Here is a 13308-nt window from a genome sequence, read left to right as displayed (position 1 = left end):
AAAGTGATATACCAGTGAAGTCCATTTACCATTTTTCACAAAACTGGCTGACTTATGGGACTGCAAACAATAGGGAAGTAAAGATGATGCCAGCCAAATACACCAGCCTTAATGACACAAATGCACTAGAGGGCAGCACAGTCTCTCAATCATAATGTTTTATTCATCTCCTATTAGAGGTGGTTTGAGGTGACTGTCCAACAGAAATGATGTACTGATTTCTTTTCTTGTGCAACTACAAAAACAAGCTTTCAGTCAGCTATACTTATGAAAATATATCCATGAGTAAAACGGAAAAACAGAAATATTCATATTTATGAGTAATTTTGCTGTGAAAATAGTGATGGGAAAAACATATGTTGTTCAATTCAAATATTTAATACAGATGCTCTTAGATATTAGTGACCAGATATTCTTTGCCTCTGTCTTTTCCCGTTGCAGACTTCAACCATATGTAAGTAATATACCTGAGCCACTTGGCTTTATTTCTTTCAAAAACATGGTAAGAGGGTAATGAAAATGTAAAAGAAAGTTTATTGAATCTAAGCCAAAAATGTAAAAAAGACAAAAAACAAAAACAACAAAAACAAGGATAAAAACCAACAAAAAAACAAGAAAATGACTTAAAGTGCAAAATGTTTTTCCTCTGTATTTTTTTCCTGTAACATAATTTAAATATATAATTAAGATATTTATGAATATATTTTTCTTGACCCCCCTCCCCCCACACCCCCCCCCTTTTTTTTTGCTTATTTCTGTCTCCCCCAGCTTCTTTCCATTAATTATCTTGTCACCACTTACACATTTACTATTCTTATTTTAGACTTTCAATTTCAAATCAGTCTAGTTTCAGTTCATTTCTTTAGAGGGTTTACTCATTTCATTTTATTTTTTTAGTTTCAGTATTAGTATATATATGTATATAGATAGATAGATAGATAGATATACTTTATTGATCTCAAAACTGAGAAATTGGGATGTAGCAGCGCCATACAGTAAGAACAGAGAATAAAGAGCACACATTATTAATAGAATATATATATATATATATATAATATGGAGGACATTTGTAAGAGGCAAGACATTAAAAGTTCATTATAGCTATTAAAATTCAAACACTATATTTTGTGTCTCCATTAGACTGGGTACTCCCAGTCTAAAAAAATATATGCACCAGTGCCTCATCAAGCTTGTTGTGTTGACAAATCTTACCTGATTTTACCTTCTACTGATGAAGGTCAAAACTAAAGGCATTTATTTTTTATTTCATTTAAGTTAGTTTTGTAAGTACATAAAATTATTTCAGTCTGTTTTTTATTTATTTATTTATTTTTTTCACTAAAGACTAGTTTTTATTCTTATTTCATACAATTAAATTTTATTTTCACAGTGAGTTTTAGTTTTTAGTGACTAATAATAACCTGAGTATGCATCGTACTTGTTGATCATGGTGACACACATCCATCTGGACGTTTATAACATCTTAAATTGCGCCCTTCAAACACATGAACCATGAAACTCTACATGTGCTCTGTGGTAAGTAAGGTAAAGTCACTAAATTTGTACCCATAAGTAGATTTGCTTTATAGCAAAAGATGAGGCATTCTTCTTGACATAGATTTTACAAACAACACTGTGATCTAAAGGTGATCCCTCTCTGCCTGATAGCAGAAAAACTGAAGTCATTCTTGATATATTTAATTATAGTGTTTACATAAAACTGATATTATTTATTATATATCAGGTTCTTTGTCATGCCTTGATAAAGGCCCTGTGTGGCTGAAACATGTCGGCTTAATTTTTATGTGTTCCATCATGAACTAGCCTTGATAATAAAGCTTTTTATCATAAGAAAAGTGCCTTGGTTAAGCCCCTTAAAAAAAACAAATGTTTTATTTTATTTTACTTCATTTATTCGACAGGATATATATATATATATATATATATATATATATATATATATATATATATATATATATATATATATATCTTGAAATGTTTCATTTGCATTGCACAAAAAAAAAAAAAAAGCGAAAAAAAAGTGTCCTTCGTGGCAAACGGACGTCATTAAGTGCACCTAAGAAATTAGGAGAGCTTTTGTTTTTAAAGGGCAGACCGGAAGTGTAGTTCTCCATCACCGTGGTTAGCTTCACGTGAGGCTGTGTCCACTGGTTTCCTGCTCCAACACAGACCTTAGCACTACCACACCGAGCGGATTCCGCAGCGGCAGCTAGCAGCCGGTGCTCCACCGACACACCGAGGATGACAGCCGGAACACAAACAGTCCCGACACGACTTCCACCGACACTCACCGGCTAACAAGCAACAAACTGAACAGTTTACCGGTAATATTAACTACTGTCAGCTTGGGCCGACACGTTTCAGCACCGTGACAGGCTCGGACGGGATGCCCGGGACCGGGAGACACATTCCCCGTTTATTTAAACCCAGTCACAGGCCACCGCTGATATGCTAATTTGGTAAATTTGTGCCATAGTGAAGCAGAAGTGGGAGGCAAAAAAATGGGATTCCTGCACCAGCTCCATCTCCTGCTGTGGAAGAATATCTCTCTGAAGAGGAGGGGACCGGTAAGAAACATGTTTGTTTACATGACAGTGTGTGAAATGTTGTAAATGTAAAAAAAAAAAAAAAAAAGAGGACAGAAGAGACGTCTCTCTCTCTCTCTCTTTGGGAAGCAGACGGGCGTCGATTTTAGCCGCTGCTGCTGCTCCATTTCCCGCAGCCGTATTTTGGGCTAAGTGTGCCAGCACCTGTCTGTGTCTGCAAATGTTCCCATCAGGCGTTACAATAACACTGCAGTGAGCTTAATAACGAGCACGGTGATGAGGAGGAGGATGATGTCCACGCAGATTTCCTGTTATGTTGTTGGGAAGCTGTTCTATGTATGTGCTCATACTGTCAAACAGGTAGTTGTTTGTGGATAAACAGTTGTGTAATCCCTGCCTGTGTTTATTAGTTTATATTTTTTTAAAGGGCCTATACAGTGTATGTAAGATCAGGGTGTGTTGACATGAGGTTATCAAGCTTTTTATTTTATCATATCCATAAGGTGCAAAAAAGAGTCTGATGCAATCACAGGATTATACAACAATCATATTATTTATACTGACATAAAAACATGTATAACAAGCTGTCACTGTCACTTTAAGAATCAACCTGATGAAAATATTCTAGAGAAAATATCCTGCAATATTTATGTGAATAGGAACATGATAGAAGTTTCTGCTGTTGCCATACTGCTTATGACAGTAGTGTATAACTTTTTTTCTTTTTAAAAAAGCTTTTTAAACCTTTTGGAATTTCAGGTTTTTCAATTTTAGAAACCCAGAACAGTCCCTGAAGAACACTAGTCAGAAGAGGGAAAAAAATCTAATCAAATAAATAGGAATTTAGTCATTTCAAAAGAGAAAACAAAAAAAAAATTACAACAGGATTGAACTGGTGACGTGATATGAAAAAAAAGTCAGATTCTAATCACACCACTGCCAAGTGTCCGCACAGTCTCTAGTAAAGGAGTGTTTAGATATTTCCCTTTGGTGCGGATTTAGGTTGTTTTATAGTGATCAAATTTTTATTTAGTTTTTGTGCAGAGTTTATTAATAAATCATATATACATAGCCACGTCTCATCCATATGTGCCCATTTGTTTTTACATATTTTTTCTCCTTCCCTTCCAACCCTGGCTTGCTTAGAATGACTCGTGATGTCTAAGTCGTATAATTCAAAAACAAACAAAACAGAAATAAATAAGACAAAAAGGTGAAAGATTAAGAAAAAAAGGATGTAGGTTCTTGTCATATAGGATAATAAAATTGTTTTTAGAATAAATTATATGAATCATATGAAAGCATAATAAAATGCCTAGAAAAGACTCCTCTGAAATACAATATTGCACTTTATTTAAAGCTGTAAAGGACATATGCAAAAAAAAAAGGAAAAACTGAAGCAGTGGATGTTGCACTAGCCTGACCTGTAGTCACTAATATGTGACAAACTCCGGAAACACAAGATCCTACATTCCCCATAGGGCATGGCAATATGAAGAAAATCAAATGTCACAATATTTTTGACCATATACCTCTGTCAATACTGTGATGATATTGTAAGGTTGACTATTTGTGCTTTTGCAAAAAAAAATATTAACACAATGAGATTTTGATGAATAATTATCAGTAATCTGGATATAATGACTGAGTGGGTAAGGGCAAATAATCGAACAGCTAGGACAATTTGATAAGTTTAAAAAATGACATCACTTTGCTGTAATGTAGCCTTTAAAACCAGAAAAAGATGTCACAGTATTGCTATAGTTAAAATCCAAGACAATATCTAGTCTCATCAAAATGTTTATGTAATGTTGATATAATGTTTTGACTTAATTCCCCATAATGTCAGTTGATATAATAATAACCTTTTAATTGCCGTCTCTAATATGCCAATAACTTTTAAACTCCACATATTCAGTTTGACGTGAAAATCTTAACTTAAGTCACACTTAGTAGAATCTCTTGTTCCTTTCAACCGTTTCCAGAGTGGTGTGAACGTTTTCAACGCGTGATAACAGCTGGATAGTGGTGAGAAAGACTGCAAAATGTGGAAGAAAGCTCTTGAAAAACTTTCACAATTAGATGTTGAGTACATATTTTGGTAAACAGCGGTGTCAGAGGTCAGGAAAGAACTCTCGAGCTCAACCATGCAGTCTCCACGTCTGAGCTAAGATACTCCTGCAATGTCTCTTGAGTAACTCTCTCAGACCTGACTCATCTCTTAGACACTCCAAACCGACATCAGGAAAATAGTGTCAACAAAAGCCGACTGTTAGGTTGTCTGATGTCGTCTGTGTCTCAGCACATAAACACACAACAAAAAACTACAGCTGACGGCCAACCAGCATGTACGTTCTGCTCCTACTTGAGAGGAAAAAAACTCTCCATACCTGCAGACGGCGCGTCTGTATTTGTCATTCAAAAAGAGAAACCAGGAAACTGTCTTTACGCTAGTTAACCAGTTAGCGCAAAAGTTAATATGAATGTTAGCTCGCTACAGCGATCACAGTTCTTTGCATGGCATCAATAGCGAAAGTACACATAAAAATTGCTGCTACTCTGACCATCCTGCTGTGTTTATTTGAATAGAAAAGGCTATTGTGTTTCCATTCTGTTTCTAAAAACAAGACATTTAAAAAAGATGATAGATGTAGATGATGCCTGCGTCATATTTTGCTCCTTATGTGAGTGGGAGAACAAGAGAGGGAGGTAAGGAAGAGGGCTGTTTTCAGCTCTCTCGCTAAAACACCGATATTAAAACTTTTTTGCCTTTTTAGGTTTATTTAATGATCATGGTTAGCGTGAGGAAGGCTCACAACCACCTCTAACAGTGAAACAGCTGTTGTAGTTTCAGTTTCATCATTTACTGTTTTTATTGTGTAAATTCTGCTGCCTGTTACAATATCAGACATGCAGAAGCATAGAATGACAGGACGTTGAATTGGGACTTTTATGCATTTATCATTTTACTGGATGTATACTTTACAACAGAAGGCAATGAAATTGTAAATATAGACAAGGCATGTAGATCTATATTTCACTTTGTTCGTGTAAGTTTTTTTTTCCGACAACTTGGAATTGACTTTTTCAAAGTATCACATAGTTTATTAGAATGACTTTGTGCATAAGAGGTGATGATGAGATCATCTATTCATTAAAAGTAGATAAAAGGTAGAACTTGACGCATTTAATATCTCTGTGCATTTTTTACCTGCTGTGGTCTTTGCTTTAACCTGAGAGTTGTGCTCCATTAAAAATGATGTTTCAGGTCTGAGCTAGTAAGATTGCCGTTGTGACATGACCAGTGGGTTTATTCAGACATGAAAGCAACATCCTAACTTGCCATTTGACAATCAGATTTGACAATCAGTGCTCAAAGAATCCTTGTTATTTTGCCAGTCTTGGCGTCAGAACACATAGTCACTTGCACCAGTGCGCCAAATGATTTTTCACAATCACATATTCTTATTTTCATTTGCTTGTGCAGAAAAATGCTGCACTGTAGCACTGGCTCTCGGCTTTTCAGACACTAGCAAGCTGAGATGGACAAAACTATAACGTGTAACAAAATGATTGGTTAATCAGTTTGTTTTAGCACATAAGGATCCATACAGTGGACCTGGATCAGTCTTAATACCAATCCATCTTTAACTATAACAGTTTTCGCATTCTGTGTTGGGATGTCAGTTTCGGTAAATTTCGCTTTTAGCTTGACATCCATCAACCAGTAATTTAACGGTTATTTTTTAAGAAGAAGGTGCAAAATGAGGTAAAATAAAAGTGTCTTTCCCTTTTAGCCTGGTGCTCCATTGACACAGTGAGAGCCATGTTTCCTTTAACTTATGGAAACATGATGCCTACCTCCCACCCTAAGATCTGAACTGGTTACCTGGCTGCAGCTGCTCAGCCCAGCGCCAGGGTGGGAGATAGCTAGTGGCGCTGCACATTTTGTGATTACGGCTGGTAACGTGTCCTGGGTCACTCCTAAACAGCTTCAGTTTTGACTGCAAAACCCCTTTTGCATTGTTAATTATGTTAGCACCTCTAGCTGTGCTAACGGTGATAACATACAGTAGTTGACAATGCTAAATAAAGATGCTTACCCCCCCAGGTGATCGGAGAATGAGCACAATTTTTTCCACAACAATGCCGTCCCAACCTGTGGTGGTGGGACCAGCGGTTATCACTGAATGAGTGGCACCACCAGCCAGCTCCCACCCAACTCAGGTGTGGCGCTGTGCAGACCAGCAATGAATCGCTAACCGGTAGAGTGCGTGTAGCAAAAGTAATTTATAGACTGACATGACTGACCTGTCAAAAATATTCTTGACAGATATGTTAAATGGTTAACCCTGTGAAACTTAAAGCAACGTCACTTTTCTTGTGCTGCTGGAAGTTCTGGTTTGACTTCAATTATTTGCACTCTCTCTGTACTGTCTTTTGGTCAGATTATCTGGTGGTAAAGTTTGAGTGATTAGCATAGTTGTTTTTCTGTGATGGTTATCAGTTGTCATTAGTTCCCTCTCTAATATGCAACAGTGTCAGCCTTAAATTAATTTTGTTAGGTGGTTTTTCAGAAAAAGATGTCTTTTAGATATGCTGAGAGATGCTCAAATGGCATCCTCCAGATGTGTTGTATAATCTAACGTGATGACCTCCACAACCATGCCATCTGAGTGTGCATATTGTGATGCTTTTAATCCTTCCAGGGTCTATTATTAGCCATCAGAAATCCTACTGCCTGTCAGCTGGTTTATTTTAGTGATGCCTGTGCTGTTTTGAAAAGCTGAGGCTGGATCTGTCCTCAGGCAGCCTGATTTTTATCACTGCCGGATGCCTTTGCTGGTGTCCTGATCGAGGGGTTGCTGTGGGTAGGGTTTGTGTTTTTCAGGGGGGTTGGGGTGCAGTGCAGCTATTTTTAGCCCCTCTACCTTCAGACATGAAACTCTGAGGAGGCAGGAGAGCTGCATTGGGGAGCCTCTGTAATAATAATAGTAACAGCTGCGTCATTTCGGTCTATAGATTTATAATCACGCTGCCCTGGTTTGGCCTTACTGAAGCTGTCTGTAGGATTGATGATTAAGGCAGAACGGCCTAGTCAGCACTTAGCTGAGATAGCAGCAGTCCCATATGTTGGTCCCCACTGACAATGACGAGCTCGTGCATAAATCAGAGGAGCATCGTGGCCCAGTTGCATGAGGTATATATGGATTTTTGCATAAAAATATCACACTGGATTTCTATGAATAAAGGTAGAGTTTTGAAACATTTTAGCTTAATGAGGCATGGCAGTCTGACAGGGATTAACTGTTTAAAAGTCACGCACACAAAACCTCACAGAGGGTAGAATTCAAGCAAACATAGAAGTTAGAGCTAGAGGATCCACCATGAGCATTTTAGACCCAGCATTAGGGTTGTCAGTGGCTAAACCACCAAAAATATTCCTTAACAGTTATGCATGTCGGCCTATAGGTTAGCTCTGTTAACACTGTTAGCAGTGTCAGCAAAGCTAGTGGTGCTAACATAGTTTACAACACTAAAGAGCTTTTATGGGTGAAAATGTGCAGCTTACTCATCAAGGCCACGTGGGGGCAAGTGGAGATTGGCCACTATGTTTCTACAGCTGTTTCTGAAATGTAGTAAAAGTATGAAGTTGAATTAAATGAAGTTATATGAAATTTAAAGTAGCACAAAATGCAAACACTCTTTAAATTGTACTATAAATGTACTTTGTTATGCTCCATCACTGGATGTTGCTTATTCAGAAGTCAGAACCTGTATGTCCCAGTGTTGTGGCTATACAGGAGATTACTATTTTGCGACAGAGCTGATTAGATTGCCTCCAGTAACTGAAATAAACTCAAACAAGGAACCACTATCATGTTCACTTCCTGATGTTTATAACAAAAAAACATTCATGAAAATCAGTTCAGAATTAAGTGAGTTACAGTTGATTTTGTGGTGAAATCTGCATATTGCAATACACTTGTATTTTTTTATTAGTGGATCTTGACCTCCCGAATATGGCACCCGTGCAGACGCATTGCAGCAAGCTTCGAGCAGTGGCCAATGAGGTATCTACATTTCTTTATCTATGGGTCAAGGTTTGTCTACTTGTTAATTTTGCTAATCTTCCCCTTCCCCTTTGGCATTGTCATCTACTTACTATTAGATTTATAAACACTGTTAGCAGTGTCAGCCCAGCTAGTGGTGCTAACATAGTTAACAATGCTGAAGGGTGCTGAAGACTGTTCTGCTATGGGGATCGAATGAGTGCTGCTAGCTAGCTCTCACCTGACCAGGGTGCTGTGCAGGCAACACTTTCATAAAGGTTAAGGGTAGATCGTGATTTTGTTTAAAATAGTAATAATAACAAAACAATACTGTAGTCACTACAAGTTGATGGTGTACTGCAAGATTGCATATTCTGTCAGAAAACAGATGAAGTACAAAGTCATTGAATATTTAACTGATAAAAACATCTTCATCGTACATTATTAAGTAAGATTTATGTCAAAAGAAATCATAATCTGCTAGGAATTACATTTCCTTCAAGCATATTTGCTGTTTCAAAGTAGTTCTTTTTATATATATTTTGTAGGGAACAAAGCTGTGAATAATAACTACACATTTTTATAGACAGCATCCACATTTTGGCAAATTCTATGATATTCTGCATTTTGCAGTTTATTCTATTTTTATTGTCAAATTCCACAATTTTGTCCGTCTTTTCCACCTCTTGCAAATCATAGGCCCCTAACTATAGCGGACAAGCTTACCTTTAACATGCTAGCCAGATGGTAAAATGACAATAAGTTCACAATAAACTCAAATGATGTATGTTTACCATGGATCATCTGCAGACCTATTTTATGGTGCACTCTACACTCCCACAGAGTTTGCCTGTCAGCTCAGCCTTTATTTGTTAATCAAATCATTCTGGTGTGATGGGAATATATCTGGTTTCGGGGTGTTGTAGTCCTCAGACTGTAACACCTGTTGTTTGCACAGCTGTTGAGCTGTGAATTGTGTGTAACCGAATGTCCAAAGATAAGCAGAAGGGACTTTGGTTGCATGATAAAGCTCATTAGTTGCTCTTTGTTTTTTAGAGTTCTTGTCCATTTTTTTAATAGCAAAGCCATTAAAAACACTCATGAAGAATGCAGGCCTTGCTTTATAACACTGAAAATATGGTATGACGATAGTGTGGATAGCACTGGCACTAGTTAATCTTCAAGAAACAAAACAAGCAAAGCTGGAAGGGGAGGGAGTGATAAGTATTCTGCAGACATTGGATGTATTAGCAACATTAGCGTTCAGTTGAAGTTGTGTTTGTGTCCACCTGGATCCAATACTCGCTCTCCTTTTAGTTCAGATTTGTTCTCCACCAACGTCTGAGGAAAAAAAATATGTTTCTGTAGCTGCTAAATGTTGGGCTGGTTTGATAACTGCCTGTGTTTCTCATTAATAGTGCAACTCGCCATAGTTTTGTTTGTCTGGTTGCAGTCTTGATGGAGCTGGACTGTTAATTAGGACCGGTATTAAAACACTGTTGGGTTATTTATAGTGCAGTAGCGGCAGTGAGGAGCAGCAGAGCGTCAGGCATGTTAAAAGTGAAACTAAACTGTTCATTCTACTGGCGCCTAAAATTGCCTTTCACTTACAAAAATCTGCAAAAATCTTCCATCGATCTGATTGCCTGTGAATGCAGCAACAGATCAATTATCCACCTCATGAGTGTCGTTCAGCTGCAAAGGAGAAAAAAGCGAACTCCGCCTGTTGCACTGCATTCATGGACCCGCAAAAAACATTGTATATTAGAGTGACACCACAGAACACCATTACAGTGAGACCTATCTCACTCTTAATGTCTCAACCGTTGCTTAAGGTTATGCTTCAGAACTACTGTAGATTACATGCTGTTTTGGACGTTTAAGAAGAGAAGCTGGAAGTTCTCGTTTGACATCAATTCTCTGCACTCTCTCTTTACTGTATTTTTGGTTAGATTCTCTGATGGTGAAGTGTGAGTGGTTAACACACTCTCACCCTGAGAACCTTCTGAATGTCTGGATCTTAAATTTTAAGAGGAAAAAGACAAACAAAGATCATCAGGTGCTTGGTCAGCGGCCAGTGTCTGATATGCCAAACAGCTTCGGAGAAAAACTTATTTGTAACGTGAAACTGCTTTCTTCAGTGTTTTAACTGGTTTAAAACACCACCTGTTTGTTTTGGGGAGGAAGAGACCTCTGTGAATAATTCCACTCCTGCTAAAGGTGGGCTGGGTAAATGGACCGTTTGCAATGTGCCACATAGAGTAAGAAACAATGATTTTTGCTTTATTCAGTGTTTTTACTGGTTTTAATCACCTGATGGCTAATAACTCGGCTCCTGGTAAAAACCTCCTGAACAATGAACACTGGAGCAATTTGACGATGTCGCTTGCTACAATCTGCAACCTTTACCACTGGACACAACGAAATCTCCCTAAATCTTACAAACTATTCCTTTAAAGCTGTTATCTTTCTCACTAAAGCAATAATATAACTCATAACAGCCTAAGAATAAAGCTTTATAATAAAGCACTAAAAATCTGTACAAATGAAGTCATTCACAAAAACAAAACCCTCACTAAATGCACCTGTTTGTTCATGTATTCCGAATTTTGGCATAACTTGGTTCCAAAGTATTAGTTCTCTCGATCCATCGTTAAAATATTCATTAGTGCAGCTTTAAGAAAAGTCAAGTATTCTACAGGTTAAGAAATCCAAGCCCAGCTGCATGCATGAATATAGTAACACATTTCTGCTGAGTAGACGCAAAATACAAAGAAATTATTCGGAACACAAAACAAATGTGGCATACAGTAGACAGTAACCAAACACGACTCAGCTGCACAGAACACTTAGTTTCCTCTAGCAGCAGCTAGCCGCATGTTTGGCCTAGATTTGGTCTGTCTTTGAATGATAGTCTTACAGTGGACTGGCTGGGTATCTATGGAGACTGCAGAACGCTGGGGACTCAGATACACAGATTTAAAATAAAGAGAGAAAAAGAAACACAACAGGAAAGTGAGAAAGCATTTGCAAAGTAGACCAGAGAGGAAGGGAGGGGATAAAAAAAAAGCTTTTAGAGATGGAGGGGATGAAGGATGAAGCTGCTGACTGATAAGAGAGCGTGCAAATCTGTAGCAGAAGGTTAACTGACAGCTAAATGAATTATAAATACTATCTGTAAGGTCTAATAGAGCAGCAGTTGGTTCACTGAGAGCTGGCACTGGAGACAGCAGAGGTTATCTATAAATCCTGGGAGGTGACTGTGCTGCAGGTCTTCCTCTGGAGGACCCTCACATGCACTGTTTAACCTTTTATTCTTCACACTTCCTGATAGTCTTGAATTTCTATTCTGTTGAATGGATGCATCTAAAAAAGTTGGTTTCCTTTACCAAAACAAGCCAAGATGTGATTTGTTTTAACAATTTATGAGATTCAGTTTGCATTCAAAAACATTACCCCTCCCAGCAGTCTATTTCTGGACAAATCCTCAGGGATCTACAGTACGGAAATTAAAGCTGATACTCTATATAATGTGTTGCATACTGTAACAGTGTTTTTTTTTTGGACATTTTTTGCTTGTTTGGTTTTACATACTAGCAACAGTCATGCAGTCATCTTCAGTTAAGTACTTTTACGGCAAACATTTTTTTCTGTTTTTTTACAATGTAGAAAGAAAAAAACCAAACATAGAGCATGGGGTGTTTGGCATTTGAGATAGATGAATACAAATTAATGAATATTTAAACAAAAGAAAGGCATTTCAGGGTAATGTACATTTTTCACATCTTCCAAATTTCCTCAAAATTAGTTTCCTTGGGCCTCAACTTGCAGAATTATAGTGTATGTGTTGCAGGAGTTGATAATGGGGCAGCAAACTTTCTTTCTATTTTCCTTCTTTCAGACATGTAAGTGGCCCCCTTCTGTCATTCCATGTCCCCTCTCTAAATTCTGAGGCTTTTAGGGGTCTGTGAACGCAGCACTGGTGGAGCTCTCCATGAGTTCTCTTTTTTCTCAGCAGCAAGTTTGTAACTTGCGGGTTGGATAATTGATTTGTTGATCAGTTCAGAGCTGATCAGATCAGATCGACAGATGAAAGGAGCAGCTGCAATTTTTAGACCCAGCCGAATGAACAGTTAAGTTTCAGTTTCAATGCACCCTATGTTTTACTGTTCAGTCTGTGCCCAGAGTACGCTCTGCACTCTGGGAGTGTCATGCAATAAATAACTAAATAGTTTATTTAATCCAACAGTGCTCCTAATAAATGGTCAAGCTCCAAAAATAGAAAATCTGTTTGTAGTGGCAGATGTTAAATAAATAAATGAAAGTGTGGGAAATCCTTCTGTGTTTATTATAATGTAATGCACAAGATATAGCTTACTAATAATATACATACTTGCCTAAAATACATTGCATGTAGTCTAAAATGCAAATAAAACGATAATTAAAGCTGCCTTATTTGATGTTTTGGCCACTTGGGTGCATTGAAATAATTGTAAACACAACATTAATATATCATCACTTTATCAAGATGATATGACGACCAGAGCTTCTCAAACATTAAAAGTGGGGCTGTCAGCGTTAATGTGTTAATCGTGATGCGATTAAGGTCCATACATAACGTGTTATTTTTTAAGAGACTGTAACCGGCTTAATTTTAAGCTAGAATAATGATGGTGATATCATGTAAA

General features: G+C 37.5%; 1 protein-coding gene across 3 annotated transcripts in view; it reads left to right on the top strand.

Annotated features, from left to right (window-relative positions):
- Nucleotides 1–2142: 2142 nt before the first annotated feature.
- The window catches only part of abca2 (ATP binding cassette subfamily A member 2), a 96239-nt gene continuing 85073 nt past the window's right edge, over nt 2143–13308 (top strand). For 2 of the 3 annotated variants that reach the window (XM_088077183.1, XM_088077182.1), the window contains exon 1: nt 2143–2588. In XM_088077183.1, the coding sequence (XP_087933309.1) occupies nt 2523–2588 (66 nt within the window). In that variant the 5' untranslated portion in view covers nt 2143–2522. The remainder of the gene's footprint in view (nt 2589–13308) is intronic. The other variant, XM_088077180.1, reaches the window with a different exon arrangement.

Source organism: Plectropomus leopardus, chromosome 4 (genome assembly GCF_026936395.1).
Source record: "Plectropomus leopardus strain MGB_pleo_1.0 chromosome 4, ASM2693639v1, whole genome shotgun sequence".
Classification (NCBI taxonomy): Eukaryota; Metazoa; Chordata; class Actinopteri; order Perciformes; family Serranidae; genus Plectropomus; species Plectropomus leopardus.
This window is presented reverse-complemented; position numbering and strand designations above follow the sequence as displayed.